Genomic DNA, 19,725 nt, shown 5'->3' on the forward strand with positions numbered 1-19,725 from the left:
ATATTATATAGATACATAAAGCATATTTTAGAAATATTTCCACCTATAATTCACAACATTTGTAATAAAAATTCTGCATAATAAATAGAGTTATTTTCACAGTTGAAGTGATGGGCATATTATAGAAATCTTTTCATGTAAAATTCACATCCTTTTTAAAATTTGATATTTTATACTGTCTTTTTAAACTGTATTGTACTACAAATAGTTAGAGTTATGTTCACGGTAGATAATTTCTACCAGTTAATCTTTTAACTATTATAATATTATAAACTGAGACACTATCTTTAACTATTATAATATTATAAGCTGAGACACTATCTTTAACTATTATAATATTATAAACTGAGACACTATCTTTAACTATCATAATATTATAAACTGAGACACTATCTTTAACTATTATACTATTATAAACTGAGACACTATCTTTAACTATTATAATATTATAAGCTGAGACAAGATATTATAATATTATAAACTGAGACACTATCTTTAACTATTATAATATTATAAACTGAGACACTATCTTTAACTATTATAATATTATAAACTGAGACACTATCTTTAACTATTATAATATTATAAACTGAGACACTATCTTTAACTATTATAATATTATAAACTGAGACACTATCTTTAACTATTATAATATTATAAACTGAGACACTATCATTAACTATTATAATATTATAAGCTGAGACACTATCTTTAACTATTATAATATTATAAACTGAGACACTATCTTTAACTATTATAATATTATAAACTGAGACACTATCTTTAACTATTATACTATTATAAACTGAGACACTATCTTTAACTATTATACTATTATAAGCTGAGACACTATCATTAACTATTATAATATTATAAACTGAGACACTATCTTTAACTATTATACTATTATAAGCTGAGACACTATCTTTAACTATTATAATATTATAAACTGAGACACTATCTTTAACTATTATAATATTATAAACTGAGACACTATCTTTAACTATTATAATATTATAAGCTGAGACACTATCTTTAACTATTATAATATTATAAACTGAGACACTATCTTTAACTATTATAATATTATAAGCAGAGACACTACCTTTAACTATTATAATATTATAAGCTGAGACACTATCTTTAACTATTATAATATTATAAACTGAGACACTATCTTTAACTATTATAATATTATAAACTGAGACACTATCTTTAACTATTATAATATTATAAACTGAGACACTATCTTTAACTATTATAATATTATAAACTGAGACACTATCTTTAACTATTATAATATTATAAACTGAGACACTATCTTTAACTATTATAATATTATAAACTGAGACACTATCTTTAACTATTATAATATTATAACACTATCTTTAACTATTATAATATTATAAACTGAGACACTATCTTTAACTATTATAATATTATAAACTGAGACACTATCTTTAACTATTATAATATTATAAACTGAGACACTATCTTTAACTATTATAATATTATAAACTGAGACACTATCTTTAACTATTATAATATTATAAACTGATACACTATCTTTAACTATTATAATATTATAAACTGAGACACTATCTTTAACTATTATAATATTATAATATGAGACAAGATCTTTAACTATTATAATATTATAAGCTGAGACACTATCTTTAACTATTATAATATTATAAACTGAGACACTACCTTTAACTATTATAATATTATAAACTGAGACACTATCTTTAACTATTATAATAATATAAACTGAGACACTATCTTTAACTATTATAATATTATAATATGAGACAAGATCTTTAAAAATATTATAATATTTGTGGTTTAGTTTGATCATATTTCAATCAGTCAGTGTTGTCAGCTATACTTTTAACCCAACATTTCCTTTTTTTTTTCATATTGATTCAATAGGATACAGGTTACAAGTCTTCCTCTCTGGCTACAGGAACTAGCTGTAAGAGTCTCCTCTATATTATATTTGAATATCTCAAGTATTCAGAAATCAGACAGTGATGTGAACTATGTATTTGACCCAACATTTCATTCTTGTTTAAATTGACTAAAACTGGTAGTTTGATTGAAGCCTTGACCTATTTTACTTTGGTCAACTGTCCAACTTGACTGACCAAACGACCTGATATTTATCTTAACACTCTCTGTGTACTGAGAGATTTACCTGAAATTTACCTTTCTTTTTATAATCGAGAGACAACAATCGACCATCATTGATTAATCATGATTGTCGTTATGGTGACCACCAGCCATTTCTATTGACCTCTCACGACCTCCGTTGACCCTAGGTCAATATATCTGTTGATCGTCTAAATTAGAAGTTGATATTTGCTGAAGAATTTCTGTCAATGTGCTGAAAAGTTTGCATATTGTCATATTGTCAAATAAATGGTGACATTGGGTTCTATTCGGGGTCAGCTTGTAAAAGTCTGGTCTCTTTGAACAAGGCATCATTCATCATGATTCCAGTCGACCCAGCTGTAAATGGGTACAGATAATCTGGGGAAAGATCAATGAGATTTGGCCAAGGTCCAGCTGATACTGTGAAAAGCTCCCCACCCTTTTGTGTAATGAAGAGTAAAAGCTCCCCACTGTGTAGTGTAATGAAGAGTAAAAGTTCCCCACTGTGTTGTGTAATGAAGAGTAAAAGCTCCCCACTGTTTTGTGTAGTAAAGTGTAAAAGCTCCCCACTGTTTTGTGTAGTAAAGAGTAAAAGCTCCCCACTGTTTTGTGTAGTAAAGAGTAAAAGCTCCCCACTGTTTTGTGTATTGAAGAGTAAAAGCTCCCCACTGTTTTGTGTAGTAAAGAGTAAAAGTTCCCCACTGTGTTGTGTAATGAAGAGTAAAAGCTCCCCACTGTGTTGTGTAATGAAGAGTAAAAGTTCCCCACTGTTTTGTGTAGTAAAGAGTAAAAGCTCCCCACTGTTTTGTGTAGTAAAGAGTAAAAGCTCCCCACTGTGTTGTGTAGTAAAGAGTAAAAGCTCCCCACTGTTTTGTGTAGTGAAGAGTAAAAGCTCCCCACTGTGTTGTGTAGTAAAGAGTAAAAGCTCCCCACTGTTTGGGTAATGAAGAGTAAAAGCTCCCCACTGTGTTGTGGTATGTAGTCTGTATAATGGATAATAAAATGGCTTGTAAAAGGATATAAGTGTAGTAGGATTGGAATATAAATCACCAGGCTATGATTGATGACTTGTAAGATAATTGTTTCCAATTGGAATATAATCTCTATCAGATCAATATATTCTGTACTGTAACTTGTAAACATCGTGTTTATATTATTACATTATCAATACATTGTTTTACAAACTTTACCCTAGTTTCAAGCCAGTTTGACAACTGTTTAACTTTAAATAAAGGTAATTGATGGAATGAGACCAGAGGTAGTTTGAAAAAACATTTTGACATGAAAAGAGAAAGAAAACCAAAGTCAAATTGATAAGAGAAGAAAACAGAACCACAGCCAGTTTGACAAGACAGACTACAACCTAGTTTGACAAGACAGACTACAACCTAGTTTGACAAGACAGACTACAAGACAGACTACAACCTAGTTCGAGAAGTTTTTATCAACCTGGTCCCCCTTGTTATGATGGGACAATAAACTGAGGCCCCATGTGCTACAAACAAAACAGGCTCGACAGTTGGAAATTGACAGAGGCTGGGCTAATACTGCTGTCCAGCAAAATTTGCCTCATTGCACCCTGCATGACGTTGCCCGTCTTTATTACACTATAAGGTGCAGAAGAGTAGGACGTAAAACTCCATTCGTTTCAATTTATTTTCTATGATTACCATGATTTTAATTAGCCTGCTTGTGGTTGAATAATTTCTGACATTTTGTTGGAAATGTCTCGAGACCATGATCTAAAAATAGCTGTGATAAAAGGCGGGTTTTGAAATGATCGTGAAAGGTTGTTAGAGTAATTCCAGCCAGCCTTATTTACATACTGACTGTATGCACCAACATGCATGACACACCTCCATTCTTTGATGTCTGTTTCTATAGTCCGTCATATATCCCTGGCTTCAGCTTAAAATAGATTGTTTTAAAGAGATTGTAAAGAGATTTTCTACTTTTTTTTATGTGTATCAGAGACACTGATGGCATCAATTTGCACCATTTCAATTTTCAATCAGACATCTTTGGATCCTGCAATTCCACTTAAAATAAAATTTGTTTCATCACATAAGGCCCTTAGTGACTTCATAAAACACTTAGTTTTAGAGGAATTGCAGGAACTACAGACTACAGACATTGAAATGGTGTAAATTGATGTTATCAGTGTCTCTTATATACATAAAATTTTAGAAAACCTCTTTATAATCCCTTTAAAACAATCTATTTATACCATAGTATTGTAGTGTCATTTAAGCTGAATTCCTCTGGTAAAAAGTCATAACTGGAGAGGTAAATAATGGCAAAATATTGCAATTGACTTTTATATACTTTATGGCCCAAAAATTAGGAGGTTTATTTTCTTCAGCTATTTATGAAACATTACATACATAAAATTTGAATTTGTAGTATTGATAAAGTTGATAATGTAACATGTTATAAACAGGTGTAAAACATGTGAGATGAGGCAGGTTTTTTTGGGGTGGTTCTCCATTGACCTAGACACTTTACTCTCAGCTGAGGGATTTTAACTCATATCAATATTAAATATGATATACCAACAGATAAAATGGCAGGTGAATTTCAGGTTTCTAGAGTTTGACATCCTACTGTTCTTTCTTCATTATTACAGTCACCCCAGCTGATAGTGATGCTTGTTACAGATTATCTGAAAAGACCAATGCCTGGCAAGAAGTTTGACGATGGAATGCTGAAGACAGGGAACCGTTCCACAAACAATCTTATGATCAATTTTTGTCGTTAATTTGAAATTTCTCAATGTCACATTCTGCTCTAACGACAAATTGTTATAAGATATTTTGTGGAAGAGGGGCCCAGGGTTTTAAACTTCCAAAGTTATCATTGCCAAGGGGATTGACTAAGGAACACTGGTAGATTAGACTCTCAATATTCTAAATTATCCTTGAAAAGAAAATTGTCCAAAGGATCTTCTGGTAGATAGGCAACCAGAGTACCTTAGTAGTTATCTTTATCAAGAGGTTTGATCAAGAACCAGCTGGTAGACAGGATAATAAGTTGACATCCTACTCCTGTTTGTTTAAATAGTTTAAATTCACTAACAAAATTTCTGTTTTTGAATAAAAATGGTTTCAAAGTAACTTGATAAATCAATAATTTCTCTGAAAAAAAAAAGAAAATTGATATGAAATTTAGAAGTAGTTTGACATTTTAAGATTATTTATATAGAGATAGATTTACGTACAAACTGTATATTGGTTGTATTAGAATGATTATATTATAAAGTTTTGACTCTATTCTGTTTATTGGGTGTGTTTTGGGTATTTTTTAAATTTTAACTAATGTTATGATATTGAACGTTGTTAGAAACATGCTGTTTAACTTATTGGAGGTTTTTCTCCAGTTTTCGCAATCTCTTGGGTACAAGGTTTTAAAGAGTTTTTCTGTTCTGCACCATAATGACTTAAGAGGGAATGACTTCCATGAAATGAATGGAGTTTTACATCCTACTGTTTTGTTTCTATTATGATAATGATGATAGGCAAAGCCATGCAGTGTGCAATGAGGGAAATTTTGCTAGGACAGTGGCATTAGCCTAATCTTTTTGGATTTCTGACTGTCATGGGAAGTTTAATGTGCAGAGCCTGTAGCACACAGGACTTCGCTTTGTTATCTGATCTATACGACTAGATGCTTTTTCCATGTCAGTGATGAAGGTAAGAACGGCTAATGCCTAACTCATCTGAAACATTTTCTCTTTCTTCCGAAGCTGGTGATCTAAGTAGTGGTAGGTGTCGCATGTGTAGCAAACCATGCTTACTCATTTCGAAACACCTGATGATACTTCTTGTTGGAGGAGTCCACTACTATACAACTTTTACTCTCAATTTAGCCATTCTTTGGACGTGATTTTTGATTGACAAAATTGTTTTGGTTGATTTTTATCTTATGCCAGACAAGTCCAAGTAAAAAATGTTTTGTATGAGATTTTTTGATTGACAGAATTGTTTTTATCTTACGCCAGACAGGTCCAAGTTAAAAATATAAAACCTGACAATACGTCTGCTAGATTCGTTCCACCCATTGTTCTAAAACTTCCTGCCAACATGTGCTTTACATTTCCATAGCAACCTGTCCTCACTGATTTGAATGGATGTATTTCTGTGGAAACCACACTTATTTGTCTTTTAAACATTTCTTTTCAACCTTTAACCTCTAGCCCTTTGACCTCTTTTGCTCTTTGACCTCTTCTCTCCTTTGATCTTGTATATCTGAGGATGAGGTTTGTATATAAAAGGGGTTGACAGTTTATGGCTTCTATTTACACCATTCCAATTATCTGTCAGATGTCCGTGGTTCCTGTAATTATAGAAATACTTAAAGTGATACTACGTCTTAGAATTAACATAAAATTTAAGAATTTTAAACTTGGCCAATAAGAGCCAGTAGATATACCTGGTGTCATAAATAACATAACAGGATCCTTATATAATCTGATAAATCGAAAAAACTCAGTAATTATCCATAAATATGCAATTAACTATTGAAAAACGCTTAATGTGGAATTTTATGTTCTGTGTTTCTACAGTGGTGTTTCTACAGGGGGTCATAATCCCCCATCCCCACTCTCACTTTCAAATTTCTTTCCATTGACATAGGAAAAGTATGTTTCATCAATCCCTGTACAATTCTGTGGCTGTTAATTAACCCACTTCTCTAATTATTTCTATAAACACCTCGGGAGAAGCACAACATCCATCACAGTACAGTATATATTGCAATTTTTATTTTAAATTGTATATACCAAAATAAATATTAGTCAGATACGAAATTCAAAGTGGTGGCCAGCCTCCAGCGACCAATTCTACAACATTTGGTTTCACTTAATCTGTATTTGAGGACAAAATTCGTCATTAAATTATGAGTGGAAACTTATTCCAGATTGAGGTTCATTGAAAATAGTTTGGTTAGTTTGAGTGCGTTTCCTGACTGAACCCCTCCCTCTCTCCCTGTTTCTCACAAACCAAACCACTCTGTTTAATCATTGTGTAGTATCTAGATATTATTAACAATATAACATATTCTACAACTGTTACAACAGCTTCACTGCTGCTGGAAAATTATTTTTTACTCTAACCCACATGCAAGAAATATAGTCAAGGTTTATTTTCTGAAAGTTTTTGGTTTAATATCGGAGTAAAATTGTTGGGGTATATCTGAGTGAGGCGTCTACTTTAAAATTACAGTAATTCTCTGGCTGGAAAAATATTTGAAAAAACTGAAAGTGAGAAAGTGAACAGGAATTTTATTATTAAACTTTCATTATGATGCAGGTAAGTGAAATAATTCTTTCAATTTCTTTAAAATTTTAATAGGAAAAAAGATTTCACGTTGACAAATGACACCAGTTTTGGTGGTTTTTATTTCATATCATTGTATTGTCCCATGGACTAAATGTTAGACAGGATCATGTCACCTTGGTGTATTGGACCTAATTCTGACCCATGTAAAATAAAGAGTCTATGTTTGTCACCATGGACTGAATGTTAGACAGGATCATGTCACCTTGGTGTATTGGACCTAATTCTGACCCATGTAAAATAAAGAGTCTATGTTTGTTCCCATGGACTGAATGTTAGACAGGACCATGTCACCTTGGTGTATTGGACCTAATTCTGACCTATATAAAATAAAGAGGCTATGTTTGTCACCATGGGTTGAATGTTAGACAGGATCATGTCACCTTGGTGTATTGGACCTAATTCTGACCTATATAAAATAAAGAGTCTATATTTGTTCCCATGGGTTGAATGTTAGACAGGACCATGTCACCTTGGTGTATTGGACCTAATTCTGACCTATATAAAATAAAGAGTCTATGTTTGTTCCCATGGGTTGAATGTTAGACAGGACCATGTCACCTTGGTGTATTGGTCCTAATTCTGACCTATGTAAAATAAAGAGTCTATGTTTGTCACCATGGGTTGAATGTTAGACAGGACCATGTCACCTTGGTGTATTGGACCTAACTCTGACCCATGTAAAATAAAGAGTCTATGTTTGTCCCCATGGGTTGAATGTTAGACAGGACCATGTCACCTTGGTGTATTGGACCTAATTCTGACCCATGTAAAATAAAGAGTCTATGTTTGTTCCAATGGGTTAAATGTTAGACAGGACCATGTCACCTTGGTGTATTGAACCTAACTCTGACCCATGTAAAATAAAGAGTCTATGTTTGTTCCCATGGGTTGAATGTTAGACAGGACCATGTCACCTTGGTGTATTGGACCTAATTCTGACCCATGTAAAATAAAGAGTCTATGTTTGTCTCCATGGACTGAATGTTAGACAGGACCATGTCACCTTGGTGTATTGGACCTAATTCTGACCCATGTAAAATAAAGAGTCTATGTTTGTTCCCATGGACTGAATGTTAGACAGGACCATGTCACCATGGTGTATTGGACCTAATTCTGACCCATGTAAAATAAAGAGTCTATGTTTGTCACCATGGGTTGAATGTTAGACAGGACCATGTCATCTTGGTGTATTGGACCTAATTCTGACCTATGTAAAATAAAAAGGCTATGTTTGTCTCCATGGGTTAAATGTTAGACAGGACAATGTCACCTTGGTGTATTGGACCTAATTCTGACCCATGTAAAATAAAGAGTTTATGTTTGTCCCAATGTGTTGAATGTTAGACAGGACCATGTCACCTTGGTGTATTGGACCTAATTCTGACCCTTGTAAAATAGTCTATGTTTGTTCCCATGGGTTGAATGTTAGACAGGACTATGTCACCTTGGTGTATTGGACCTAACGCTGACCCATGTAAAATAAAGAGTCTATGTTTGTTCCCATGGACTGAATGTTAGACAGGACCATGTCACCTTGGTGTATTGGACCTAATTCTGATCCATGTAAAATAAAGATTCTATGTATGTTCCCATGGACTGAATGTTAGACAGGACCATGTCACCTTGGTGTATTGGACCTAATTCTGACCTATATAAAATAAAGAGGCTATGTTTGTCTCCATGGGTTAAATGTTAGACAGGATCATGTCACCTTGGTGTATTGGACCTAATGCTGACCCATGTAAAATAAAGAGTCTATGTTTGTCACCATGGGTTGAATGTTAGACAGGATCATGTCACCTTGGTGTATTGGACCTAATTCTGACCCATGTAAAATAAAGAGTCTTTGTTTGTCACCATGGGTTAAATGTTAGACAGGATCATGTCACCTTGGTGTATTGGACCTAATTCTGACCCATGTAAAATAAAGAGTCTATGTTTGTCACCATGGGTTGAATGTTAGACAGGACCATGTCATCTTGGTGTATTGGACCTAATTCTGACCTATGTAAAATAAAGAGTCTATGTTTGTTCCCATGGACTGAATGTTAGACAGGACTATGTCACCTTGGTGTATTGGACCTAATTCTGACCCATGTAAAATAAAGAGTCTATGTTTGTCACCATGGGTTGAATGTTAGACAGGAACATGTCACCTTGGTGTATTGGACCTAATTCTGACCCATGTAAAATAAAGAGTCTATGTTTGTCACCATGGACTGAATGTTAGACAGGATCATGTCACCTTGGTGTATTGGACCTAATTCTGACCCATGTAAAAGAAAGAGTCTATGTTTGTTCCCATGGGTTGAATGTTAGACAGGATCATGTCACCTTGGTGTATTGGACCTAATTCTGACCCATGTAAAATAAAGAGTCTATGTTTGTCACCATGGGTTGAATGCTAGACAGGATCATGTCACCTTGGTGTATTGGACCTAATTCTGACCCATGTAAAATAAAGAGTCTGTTTGTCCCCATGGGTTGAATGTTAGACAGGATCATGTCACCTTGGTGTATTGGACCTAATGCTGACCCATGTAAAATAAAGAGTTTGGTTTTATAAATAAGGAAGAGGTTCATCATCAAAAGTCAATATTTAAAATTCTGAATGAAATTTTGACTAATAGTTTGTATTCTGTATTAAGAATTATCTCTAAATATTCTCTCAAGTTCAAAAAATATCTGTACTGGTATATTTTACTGACGCCTGGCTTTCTTGATGTAGAACTTCATTATTATATTTTAATATCACTCTAGTAGTTCCCATTTTAAATTAAAAATTATCTAAAAAATAATCTGAAGTCAGAAAGTATATATTGATTTAAATCAAGTTAAAAGTGAAGGAATTTTAATATTTTATAAATATTGGTGTGAAAACACATCTTATAACACTTTAAAATCTGTTCATTAGTTTTAAATCAATTAAAAGTGTTAATAAATGAAAAGATGAATATAACTGGAGGTTTAAACACTTTTACCTTTTTCATTCAGTTCTCTATTCTTAATTTGACATCTTATCTGTTCTATTCCCTTTCTTATGATTGACTCAAACAGTGGGTTCTAATCCTTGGGTCAATTAAACCTGTACCAGTAGGACCATCACGAATCACACTCAGATCAAGTTACAATTAGGAATTTTAGGTTGTAACATTGCAGTCAGGCACAGGCACAGGCATGTAGGCGTACCCTCTAGTGGTAGAGCATTGTTTGTGGAGTTAGTTTAAATAATAATATAGAAATAGAATATTTGAAAAGTAAATCTATGATCTTCCCAATCTGAAATATATCAGAAGAATACTGGTTCCAACTAGGGTTATAAATACGTCCAGAAATAGTTACATAGTTATCTCTTTAAGTTTTAAAACTTGGTTATAATTTATAATTGCAGAATTCCTAGAGACAAGAATAAACTGAAAAGTCACTGTTTTGGTGAAAATGCAAATTTTTCACCATTTAGTTTCTACTTTAAAAATCATATCTTGATGAATTCAATAATTAGTGTTTTAGTTTGTTGTTCAACAGAATAAAATCCATTTCCTAAGTTTTTTTTACATTTCTGGACTGATCTTTAAGATAGTTTATATCCAAGCAGACAACAATCAGACCTACAAGTTCTTGTTTATAGACTGGGGCCTGCAGTCTTGCAATCATCTGATTGGTCAAACACTAAAATTGATTTTAAAATCTGTTTTATTATCCAATCAGATTACTGGATTTTATCTTATATAATTTTTTTGAGAATAAGGTCCCTGATGTTTTTAAGGTAGTTTATAATATGATAATATCTTTATTTTACACCATTTCTGGTCAAAGACAATACATAAAATAACAAGTATAACCACATGCTACAAATTTATATCCTAGCAGATGACAATCAGACCTCCTAGTTCATGTCTGTTTTATCAACAGTACTTTAGTCTCAGAAACAGGAATTTTTCTCAGAAACAGGAATTTTTCTCAGAAACAGGAATTATTCTCAGAAACAGGAATTTTTTAGTAATGTCAATCAGTAATAGTGTTCACAGCTCACCATCGAAATATGAACCTTCCAATATATATGTGTCCAGAATTATCCCTGTTAGAAAGATGTTAAAATGACTATTTACATATATTCTAGACCCAAATCAACACCAGAAAATAGCAAACCATGGCCTTTAATAATAATCTTAGTTTGCAACATTTTAAACCATTTCTGGTCAACGACAATACATAAAGTTACAAGTACAATCACATGATACAAATTAACAACATCTAGTACAAATTGACAGCATCAAATACAAATTGACAGCATCAAATACAAATTAACATCATCAAATACAAATTAACATCATCAAATACAAATTGACAGCATCAAATACAAATTGACAACATCAAATACAAATTGACAATACAGATATACAATCACAAAGGACGACTAGATCATAAACTGACAAAAAATAGTAATGTAATATGATTCAACATTATAAATGTTTTGGAACAGCAATAGTTTAGAAATTTTTAAGGTAGTTCATAACACAGTAGAAGACAACCCAACTTGCTAGTTCATGTCTTGTGTATCCAACACAGCCAGTTTATCTTGTTCAGTTTTAAATGTTAAGAGTTTGTTTGATGTTTGAAGTAGGCAATAAGTTGAGTTATCTATGATCACAGAGCCTTGATTGAGTTATTTATCATCACAGGGACTTGTCAACTATTTGACTATCTCTACAGTTCATAGCAAACATACTTGTCTTATCGTGTTGCCATGGTAATGCATGTTGTTAACAAAGTAGAGGATTAATGGTGATAGGATATTATCTATATCAATTGTTCTTTCGTCTTTATTAAACAATTACATATTGTAGTGACATTTTTTTCATCCCTTAAAGGAACACCTTCACTATCTGTTCAACCAATCATACCTTAGTTTCAGAAACAGGAATTGTTTTAGCTTACATAATCAGTAATAGTGTTCACAGATCATCGTCGAAATTTTAGCCTTCAAATCCATGTGCATCCATAATTATTCACGTTAAAAAGTTAAAAATTCAACTCAAATTTTAGTGAGACTATGCCATATATAGAAAACACATATACAGAAATAGACAGTGAAATTTCTAGTTTGAGGTATATTTGATGGGATGATGCGATTTTCAAACCAAATCAATCCCTGAAAATGCCGACTGTTCCCCTTTAAGTTACAATATTGTCAAAATTTAGGCTTCAAACTCTAAATTTAGGATTAAAAATACTGAATTTACAGTTCTGATGATAATACAGGCTTGTAATTTCATTAAACTATTAAAATATCAAGACAAATTCTCATCAAAATCTTACAGAGAGAATTTAGACTAGGACAGAGAGAATTTAGACTAGGACAGAGAGAATTTAGACTAGGACAGAGAGAATTTAGACTAGGACAGAGAGAATTTAGACTAGGTTTAAAAGTCTTCAATTTACAGATTTTATGAGGTCCTATAACTTTATTAATTTATTTAAATTTAAAGATAAATTCAGGTGAATTCAGACTAGAAAGTAGAAACTTGTGAAATATTTGTTGAAATTTGACATATTATCGTTAATAAAGTGTCAAAATAAATTGTTTAGGGAGGAAAATATGGTGACCCCCTGTAGTTTTGGGTTAAATTTCAAATTTTAACCTATTATATCATAATAATTGTTATAATACAGACTTAATACAATATAGTTCCTTTGTTTTATAGAAATAGTTCATAGTGGTTTTTATTCTGTTGTGTCAGTTTTAAAAGGTATGAATTCTTTTTTAATATTATATAAAGTTGAAAGTTCTATGTAGCTCCTTGTAATGTTACTGTTTGATTATTTGCTGTTTTAGAATCTTTGGAGGATAGCCTGTGTGGCTCAGTGGGTTGCTCAATGCTATTTTGTGAGTTTCTCTAGCAGAGCGTTGGTACTTTACATGAGTTATTTCCATGGTTACGTGGAGCTAATGGTGGCTGTGGGTTCAATTCTTAATTGAGTGTGATAGTCAGATGACTTTGATTAACTCATCTTCACTCATAATTCCAGTCAACCCAGCTGTAAATGGGTACGGATAAACTAAGGAAGATCAATATCAAGAGGTTTGGTCAAGGACCAGCTAGTAGAAAGGATCCTGAACTGTGAATCTAAGTTGTTATTCTTATAAAATATAGTTGTTTCTTTTTCTTTCTTAATCTGAATCTCCACGGTCAGTCCTGGCATAGGTAGAGATGATGTTATAAATTTTTCAAACCCAGTTTTCCTCTAGTGTGGTGCATCTATCTGGTTTGCTTTCTATTTTTTGGGATCTTGTCATGATGCTCCACAGTTCTTCCCAGTTAGTGATGTAGATCAAAGAGATGACATGATAAAAGTATCATTGAAGTAGGGACTGAAAAAAACTATGTTTTGGAATATGAGTGACAAATTGTTTTTTGATGAAGTTATTAGATGTAAGCTGTGAATAAAATGTAAATTTTGAAGAAATAAATTCAGTGAATATGTGAGTTATAAGTATGAGTAAGAGAGTAGACTAAACTATGAGTCATTCTACGGGTCAACTTGTTATAGAACTATACAATAAAATGTTAAATATGGTGTAAATATAATACGTGATTCATTGTCATTTAGGCAAGTATTTTAATATCAATTCCTATAGATACAGTACTTTTGGTACGCACTCTTTTAGCGCTCAGTAAGTTAGGCACAGTGATTTAGCCACATCTTCAATTAAGAAGCTCAATTTTAAGCTCATAGTAATTTAGACACAGTTAGGCACATTTCATTTAAGCACAGTGATTAAGTCACACTGTCTTTCAGCACAGGTCATTTGTGAACCTGCACATCAAACCAGGTATTAGTATATTTGGATTCCTGGCATCATCAGATACATTTTGATACCAATTCCATCTCAATAGCTTTCTCCGTTCAGAAGATATAGTCAATTTAATATCCAGATTTGAGTCCCCTTTAAATACTTCACTGTCAGCTTATTACTGGGCCGTGCAACTTAATACCTGATACGATGTGCGGGATCACATTTAGGCACAGTGAATTAGGCCCAGATTTATTTAGGTTCACATATTTTAAGCTCAGTGTTCTTTGGACACAGTACTGTTATTTTGTTATATCTAATTGTTTATACCAAGGCAAGATATACTTACTCTTCTTGACACCTGATACCACTTTTCATTGTGAAATACTTACATAAAATTGATATACTTATGAAGGTGCTAGACAGGGTATGTTTACACTTCTAGACACCTGATACCACTCTTCATTATGAAATACTTACTCACTTACAAATAGCAATACACATAGCAAATATTGTTTCAGAGAGTCCACATAGTAAATATTGTTTCAGAGAGTTCACTAATGATAAAATGTTGTTAAATATAGATAGTAAATTGAGGGAAACTGTCAGTAATGAAATATATTAAGAGGTTATTTTGGTTGGTGGTAAATTAGATATTAAATATAATTACAGAGTCTGAGACAAGATAGAAACTGTCTGAAACTAAAAATAGATTCACCATCTTCAGACACACTGTCTAGATTCACCATCTTCAGACACTGTCTAGATTCACCATCTTCAGACACTGTCTAGATTCACCATCTTCAGACACTGTCTAGATTCACCATCTTCAGACACTGTCTAGATTACCATCTTCAGACACTGTCTAGATTCACCATCTTCAGACACACTGTATGGATTCACCATCTTCAGACACTGTCTAGATTCAGACAACCTTACTTCATGGTAATCAGGGGTGTTTATAGAAAATGTCTGAGAAAGGGGGCAAAAAATAAGAGTTGTCTCTCTGAATCAAGGAAATGAAAGGAATGGAGTTCTACGTCCTACTTTTCTGTCCGAGTCAAGAACCAAAGGGTCAAAGCACCTTGAAGCCAGGGGTCTTAGAGTCTGCCAGAGGCCCCTCTGAAGACAACTTTTCACTTCAAAATAGCAAACCTATAACAGGCCTGAGGGGGAAGTCATGGCCCAGTGACCCTCCCCCAAACTATGCTACTGATAGTGATACATTCCACTGAAATATTTACATCATGGAGGACATAATTAACTGAAAAAAAAACGTATCATAGCATATTAAGTCGATTTCTCAAGCGGAATATTATGACTGTATTTTACTATCACTTGAAGACTTGTAGGGTGTAAAACTCTAATATAATTTAATCTGTAAGCTAGTAATCTGTATCAGTAAATCAATCTAATTAATAATAGGTATATATAAACTGTGTTTCGACTGAAGGAAAAAGCTGGAAATTCGTGTGTTTCCTTTACGTTTTTGGAACCGAAAACTTCTCTTTTTGTGTACGTCTATTTATCGGGGGACAACAGAAAGCTAGCTTAAAGGCGGCTTACACTTAACTCAGTGGAGACGCAAAAAGCCAGCTTTATCTCGTTGAGCAATAGGGGGCGTACTGGTCTTTCCAGTATCTTGTATTTATTACTGGTCTAAACAGTAGTCTTGTACAACATGAGTTGTCATTAATGTGCGACTTTGTGATCGAGGCTAAAGTTGTTCTGGAGCCAATTAAACTCAGTGTAAACACAACACGTTCAGCAAAACAGCTGGCTTTAAGTTAGCTCAGATCTAGCTTTACTTTACAATTCTCAGTGGAAACTGGTTTAGTATTCTCTCTGTCCTACTAGTATATAGATACTAATTTATATTTATACTGTGGTTATTATCAATGAAATAAAACTTAGATTGGATACTTATTACGAAGATAAACTAAGATAAACCAAACAGCAGAACGAAACCTGAAATCCAGAACAACACCTTGGTGAAGCATTGGTAGCAGCTAATGAACTTCATTTTAAATTGTAAGCTCAATAAGAATAGTAGGATGTAAAACTCCAGTTTAATCTGTAAGACAGTGATCTCTTTATGAAACTTTATGAAAGTTTAAAAGGATTGTAAAAAGGTTTTCGAAATAAAACACTTAGTTTTAGTAGAATTGCTAGAACCACAGAATTCCAAATTGGAATGGTGCAAATTGATGCTATCAGTGTCCTCGATACACATAAAAAATTGAGAAAACCTCTTTACAATGCCTTTAATTTGATCTGTATAAGATTGTATCAAGTATTATACTGGGATTATTAATGAAATAGACTTTAATATTATATATATATGAAATAAACCACTGAGTTCTTCGTGATTTGTTGTTGTAGGTGAGATTTTAGTGAGATCTTGGCGAAATCGTAGACTCTGGGTGTGTCGTGATATAGTAATATTCTCCAGTGTATGTTTTATAATCTATGTAATTGTGTGAATTGTTGAAATATATTGTTTTAACTTGTATTTAAAATATTAATTATTCTGCGTGACAATCAGTTAAACTGAAATATATAAATATAGATCGTTCTCCATTGTTTTTAAATAGTTGGATAAAGAATCATTCAGTTTATAATTTGGTAAGTTTTCATTTCTTTTAATTCCTATTTTGTCTTGAAAAGAAACAAAGTTTAGTTGCAGATATTTCAAGTTTGAATATTAAAGGGAAATAGTTGAGATAAAGGAATATTTATATATCTAATTCTGCAAACTATTAAATTTACTGTCGATTACTATAGATATCTTTTCTATATATGGCAGTGTCTCAAAAAAAGATGACTCTTTTTAACTTTCAAATGCAGATAATTCTAGATACACATGGATTTGAATTTGAAGAAGAAATAGTTTAGATAAAGAAATATTTAGTATATATTGTTTACTTTTCTTAGTTTTATTCAATCAGAATCACTGAGTTTTTGATACAAATTTATAGGTTGAATTTTAATATTTTGGTATTTGTATTGTTTTAAATTAGGAGAAATCTAGTTTCTGTAAGATTTGACAGTTTTTAACTCTGTTTAATCTTATAACTAGTAATCACCAACAATTGAGATGTAATTTAAAAGAAAAGAATGTAATAGTATTATTTGTTTGTTTATTGTGTTTTGTTAAATTCTTGATGAAAAAGTGAGATTAATTACGCGTGTTAGTTTGAATTTCGTTTGATTAGTGTTATTTCTCACAATCAATAAAAACGCTTTGTTTAGTCTGGGATTTTAAAAGTGTTAGTTTTAATTTTTAGTAAGTATCGACCTGTATTTTAATTGTTTTATTCCTTCATTTTGTTCATCATTGTGTTTTTTTAATAAATTGATAACTTGTGGTGTAATTTATACCATAGAATTAATAATATTATTAGCATTAGTATTGCCAGAAAGATTCCTTATAACTTTCAGTTTTATTATATCTTATATACTTACTCTTTTAGACACCTGATACCACTTCTCATTATCAAATACTTACTCTTCTAGACACCTGATACTACTTCTCATTATCACATACTTACTCTTCTAGACACCTGATACCACTTCTCATTATCAAATACTTACTTTTCTAGACACCTGATACCACTTCTCATTATCAAATACTTACTCTTTTAGACACCTGATACCACTTCTCTTTATCAAATACTTACTTTTCTAGACACCTGATACCACTCTTCATTATCAAATACTTACTCTTCTAGACACCTTATACCTCTTCTCATTATCAAATACTTACTCTTCTAGACACCTGATACCACTTCTCACTATCAAATACTTAATCTTCTAGACACCTGATACCACTTCTCATAATCAAATACTTACTCTTTTAGACACCTGGTACCACTTCTCATTATCAAATACTTACTCTTCCAGACACCCGATACCACTCTTCATTATCAAATACTTACTCTTCTAGACACCTGGTACCACTTCTCATTATCAAATACTTACTCTTCTAGACACCTGATACCACTTCTCATTATCAAATACTTACTCTTTTAGACACCTGGTACCACTTCTCATTATCAAATACTTACTCTTCTAGACACCTGATACTACTCTTCATTATCAAATACTTACTCTTCTGGACATGTATCATGTTTGATAAGGGTAATCCCAGACAGGGTATGCTTTTTCTTTTAGACACCTGATACCACTTTTATGAAATACTTTCTCACTTATGATTGATATACTTCCTCATGGGAATAGTTCTTGAGCTGCTACCAAAGTTAAGCCAATATGTTGTTTTGGATTTTGGGTTTCATTTTGCAATTCAGATCGTTAGTACTTGGTTTATTTATGTATTTTTTACTGTTTTTTGTGTTTTTGTATTGTATAGAACACTTGTATGCAATAAACTAACATTATTACCCAACAGTCTCTTTATAACAATATTTATATCTCTAGATCTTTACTATCAAATTATTTTATATAACAATAGTCAGTCTATTTTACTATAATATAACATAAATATCAAATACATAGTCTCATAAACAGTGACAGAGCCAACCCCTCGCAGCCTCGAAAGCAAGTTTTTCGGGCAAACTTCTCATAACTAGGTTAAAACTTCGGGCAATCTCAGATATTTCACCCCCCCCCCCTCGGATGTAAACCTGTCCCCGCCACTGCTCATAAAAGCACTGGCCTAGGTCAGTAAAGTAAAGATTCATGCTAAAACAAGGTGTGATAGAAATATTAAAAAGTAAATTATGTATGCCTAAGATTAAAGTAATATCATTTCTCTTGGTAAAATTTATATATATATATATGGTTCAGTTTAGTTAATTCTATATATTTGATTATTTTTATGGTGTTGGGACCAATATTCTACATTATACTTGAACACTTAGATGCATGATGACAAAGTATATAAAATAAAATAAATAAAACACTAATATATATATACTACTCCTCTTTAATTTAAGCATTAAGGTTTCAATTCTCATATCAAGCAGTGATAAAGATTCCTGTATGTGAATTGAAACATTGTAGAAATTAAAGGAAGGAGTAGTATATCTATATTACTGTTATATTTATTTAATGTTCTATCTACTGTCATTCAAGGATTATAAATATATAACAATATAAAACAATATGAACATTTATATAGCACCCTGTTAAAATAAAATACCCTGAGGTGCTTTACATATGATACAAGGGTTACAAAATTTGCATCTGTAAATATCTAAAACCCCAAAACTACCTTAAAGGGACAGATTTGCCATTTTCAGGCATAAATTTGGGTCTGGAATATAGGTAAATAGTCCTCAGAAGTACTAGAAATGTGTAAAAATTTCTTCACAAATATCTGAAACTAGTAATTTCATTTTCCTTTCGTAAACATGTCTTTTCTTTATATGGCAGTGTCTCAAGAAATGACAAATCGTCTTTTTAGCTTTCAAATGCAGC

General features: G+C 32.2%; 2 protein-coding genes across 2 annotated transcripts; one reads left to right on the forward strand and one right to left on the reverse strand.

The window, feature by feature from the left end:
• Nucleotides 1–2,543: 2,543 nt before the first annotated feature.
• On the reverse strand, nucleotides 2,544–4,046 carry LOTGIDRAFT_173769 (hypothetical protein; the record flags this gene model as incomplete). The annotated part of the gene is made up of 2 exons (XM_009051832.1): nucleotides 2,544–3,137; nucleotides 4,011–4,046. The coding sequence occupies 2 exons, from the start codon at nucleotides 4,044–4,046 to the stop codon at nucleotides 2,544–2,546; spliced, it is 630 nt and encodes a 209-aa protein (XP_009050080.1).
• Nucleotides 4,047–18,144: 14,098 nt separating this feature from the next.
• On the forward strand, nucleotides 18,145–18,318 carry LOTGIDRAFT_141956 (hypothetical protein; the record flags this gene model as incomplete). The annotated part of the gene is made up of 1 exon (XM_009051833.1): nucleotides 18,145–18,318. A coding segment is annotated over one exon (174 nt), but the record flags the coding sequence as incomplete, so codon positions are not given.
• Between the last annotated feature and the right edge of the window lie 1,407 nt (nucleotides 18,319–19,725).

This window comes from Lottia gigantea (assembly GCF_000327385.1).
Source record: "Lottia gigantea unplaced genomic scaffold LOTGIsca_171, whole genome shotgun sequence".
Classification (NCBI taxonomy): Eukaryota; Metazoa; Mollusca; class Gastropoda; family Lottiidae; genus Lottia; species Lottia gigantea.